The sequence below is a fragment of the Verticillium alfalfae genome, genomic scaffold, assembly GCF_000150825.1.
Source record: "Verticillium alfalfae VaMs.102 supercont1.1 genomic scaffold, whole genome shotgun sequence".
Taxonomy (NCBI): Eukaryota; Fungi; Ascomycota; class Sordariomycetes; order Glomerellales; family Plectosphaerellaceae; genus Verticillium; species Verticillium alfalfae.
Genome location: NW_003315038.1, coordinates 2,248,074 through 2,251,440, shown reverse-complemented (window position 1 = coordinate 2,251,440; position 3,367 = coordinate 2,248,074). Strand labels below are relative to the sequence as shown.

Here is a 3,367-nt window from a genome sequence, read left to right as displayed (position 1 = left end):
GTCGCTGTCAAGAGCATTTGCCAGTGCCCGCGAAGCACCTGCAACCCGAAACTGCTGCAGCCGTGTAAGTCGATGCCTTAGGATAGCGCCCTTCAAAACGAAGTCAACCACCCACCCACGCGTGATGGATTTGCTGCTGTCTCGTCCCCTCCCTTTTCCTCTTCATCGATCACAGCCGCCGCCATGTTCGATTCCAAGATCTAGGTCGATAGCGACTTGTTGAAGTCTGCACATCGGAGTCCTTTTTCTTCTCCTTCTCTCAACAGAGGTCAAGAGGAACAACGGACATCTCCACTCCTGCCTTTTGTTTGCCTATTCCGTCCCTCCATCTCTCTCCTCTCTGTCACGTCACTTGTGTTCCGAACACAGTCACAGGCGCAGACACAGTCACCCGGTCACGTTATACCTGCCCACTTCTCTCGCGAGCTGGCCCAGAACAACACGACTTTGACACCACAACCCGACGACTTGACACGGCACAGCCCAAGCAACTCTCGGTGCATCCTTCGCAGCGACATTCACTTGTTCCTTGCGAAAATCCCGAGACTCACCTGTCCTGTCCTTGTCATCCACAGCCACTCATTGCCTGACGCAACTCACCGCGTTGAGCCGAAACCGACACGACAAGACAACGACACCCCAGGCCGGGTTCTCCGTGGTCTTTTTTTCTTCGCCTCGCCCAGACTCTCCCCCTCCGCCACTCCAGGATTGGAAGCTTGGCGCCTTGCCTCGCCCCCCTCCAAAGTGCAATCAGACGACGCTTGCACTGTTTCTTTCATCCCCAGCGCTTTGACCAGGCACAGCATCATCTCTTAGTCACACCCTCCTTCCCTCATTCGCCCCCTTTGGTTTTCCGTCACTCTCCGCGATCGCACCTCTCGCCACCCCACACCACTCTCTGCCAGCTCGCTCCCAGCTGTCACTTTCGTCTCGTCGCCGGCAATTCTCGGAGTTGGCTGCCTGACCCCTTTGCCACTCGATTCGACCCCCCGGGAAAGAGTCATCCAACACCTCACTGGGCCAGCCTAAGGCCCGAGACCCCAACAGTTGGACAGCCCCCCCCCAAGGCTCCGACTTCGTCACACGCCAACCCAGCTGGCCTTGTCGCCATTTGCCTTCCGCCTTCGCCCCTCTGGCCACGTTAAGCAAAGCACGCGGCCGACAAAAGGAAGAGTCACATCTCGACTCACCTGCTCAGATAAAGTCGCGCTTGCAACCATCAGCCACACCCTGACCGTGACTTGCATCTACGCCGCTCAACATCGTCGTCGCCCTCCACCTCCAGTCCTCCATCGTCGACGTCCTCGCCATCACCACTCCCCCACCAACACTCTCACCCCTCCGCCTCTGATCATATGGTCGCTCTGCAGTAGCACCCATATAATCAGCCCTCTCTCCTCCAACCCGCTTCAAGGTTTTGGGGGAATCGCCAGTCATGCTGTTTGACACCATTATTTTCACCACTCCAGGCGTCCGGCTCGGCTCTTCCGGGTTGATCCTCCGTGTCTCGTCTGCCACAGAGACTCGCGTCTAAAGCTTTCGCTCCATACCAACTCGTCTTGGATCCTGCAGCAGCATTCACGCGCTACTGCAAGACCCGCATCCCCCCCCTCGGTATTACGACACACGGCAACCACGGTTTCAAATCGGTCGAACGCTTGACGACGACTGGAGGTGCTGCTTGCGCTCAAACATTACTAGTCTTCTTCGAATACGACATCAACGCTCCCCTCCCACCCCCGCGGCTCATCTCGAGTCGGAAAATGAAGAGCATCCGATAATGATTCGTCGGCCTTCATGGACTCTTCCTCCTCCTACCTCAACAAACCATAAAGATCTCCCTCGACATCGCGTCGTCGCTCGGGCCTGGTCTGCGGCGTCGTCGCAGTCCTCCACCGATACTTCTCCCAACACCTCTTCCGACTCGGACTCATGCGACGCGTATCCTGCCACACGCCGCTCCGTTGCATGCGACCAAGCACCGCTTGCTATCCCGGTCGAGTTGCGCCAGAACCCCCGGCGATCCAACGGCTCCGGTTCCAGAGCACCCCCCGCACTCGTCCGCCAAAGCGATCGCAAAGTCAACTTTGTGGACACACTTGTTGGTAAGCTACCGTCACTCATCATGATCGTCTACGTCCCATGCTTAGACTTTGTGTCAATTCCAGATTCCTCTACCCAGATCGTCGAAGCCATCTGGCCACTTTCGTCGGTCATCTGCCACAATGATATCGGCGGCAAGGCCGTTCTGCCCCTGCGCACCTTCATCCAGGAGACGCTCCGCAGATCGCGCACCAGCTACTCCACGCTCCAAGTCGCCCTGTACTATCTCATCCTGATCAAGCCTCACGTCCCAAAGCACGATTTTACCATGGAACAGCCGGACGACCGTCATGAGTGTCGTGCTCTTCAATGCGGCCGCCGTATGTTTCTCGCTGCTCTGATTCTCGCCTCCAAGTATCTTCAAGACCGCAACTATTCCGCCCGTGCGTGGAGCAAAATCTCCGGACTCGCAACAAACGAGATCAATCAGAACGAGTTGGCTTTCATCTTTGCCGTCAACTGGGAGCTTCACATCACCGATGACGTTTTCCAGCGCTGGACCGATATCGTCCTGAAGTACACGCCTCCATCCCCGCCACCCCCAGGCTCACCTTCCGGACCTCTCTATGCCCAGCAGAGCGCCAACTGGAAGAAGGTCATTCTCCTCCTGAACCCCGGCCTCGACAATGTCGGCGGACTCTTCCCTGCGGCATCGCTCAAGCTCAAGTCGCGACAGCATGCGGCGCCTTCGGGTGGCAACCTGCCTTCTACCCCATGCGACGCACCGATCCAAGGCCAAGCGGCTACGGGCTCTGCTGATGCGACCCCGACTCCTCGATCCTACGTCGCCCCCCACACGATGGAGCCCGTGCCCGCTTCCACGTATACGCCTGGTCGCCATGTCCCTGCGCTTGGTCTCCTGCCCACGCCTCGCATGACCCCCCAACTGGCTGGACAAAGCACTCCTGCCGTGAGTGCTGCGTCTTGTCTCCTGGGCAGGGGCTCGGCGATGGGTCTGGCCATGGCTCAAGCCTCCAACGCCTGCGCAGCTCAGAACCTCGACAGGTGGCAAGTCCCCGTCACTTCCTCTCCGCACGTTGCTCTCCCCGTCCGCCGCACTTCCTTGGCCATCTCGGTGTCCACTGCTTTCATCTCCCGAATCCATGGTGTCCGATTCTTCTCGGACCTCACGCTCGTCTTCCATATCCTCTGCATCGTCGCTCGCTAGCGCGACAGCCCAGAAATGGGCGTTTCGGCTGCGATTCGGCAGCGCGAAAGCTAGGTTGTGAAAACGGGTCCGGAGGCCTGCAATCACTCTGTTCCA

The 3,367-nt window shown here is 58.3% G+C and overlaps 1 protein-coding gene across 1 annotated transcript; it reads left to right on the top strand.

Annotated features, from left to right (window-relative positions):
* Window positions 1–1,780: 1,780 nt before the first annotated feature.
* On the top strand, window positions 1,781–3,271 carry VDBG_00690 (G1/S-specific cyclin pas1; the record flags this gene model as incomplete). Its single annotated transcript, XM_003008962.1, has 1 exon — window positions 1,781–3,271. The coding sequence occupies one exon, from the start codon at window positions 1,781–1,783 to the stop codon at window positions 3,269–3,271; it is 1,491 nt and encodes a 496-aa protein (XP_003009008.1).
* Between the last annotated feature and the right edge of the window lie 96 nt (window positions 3,272–3,367).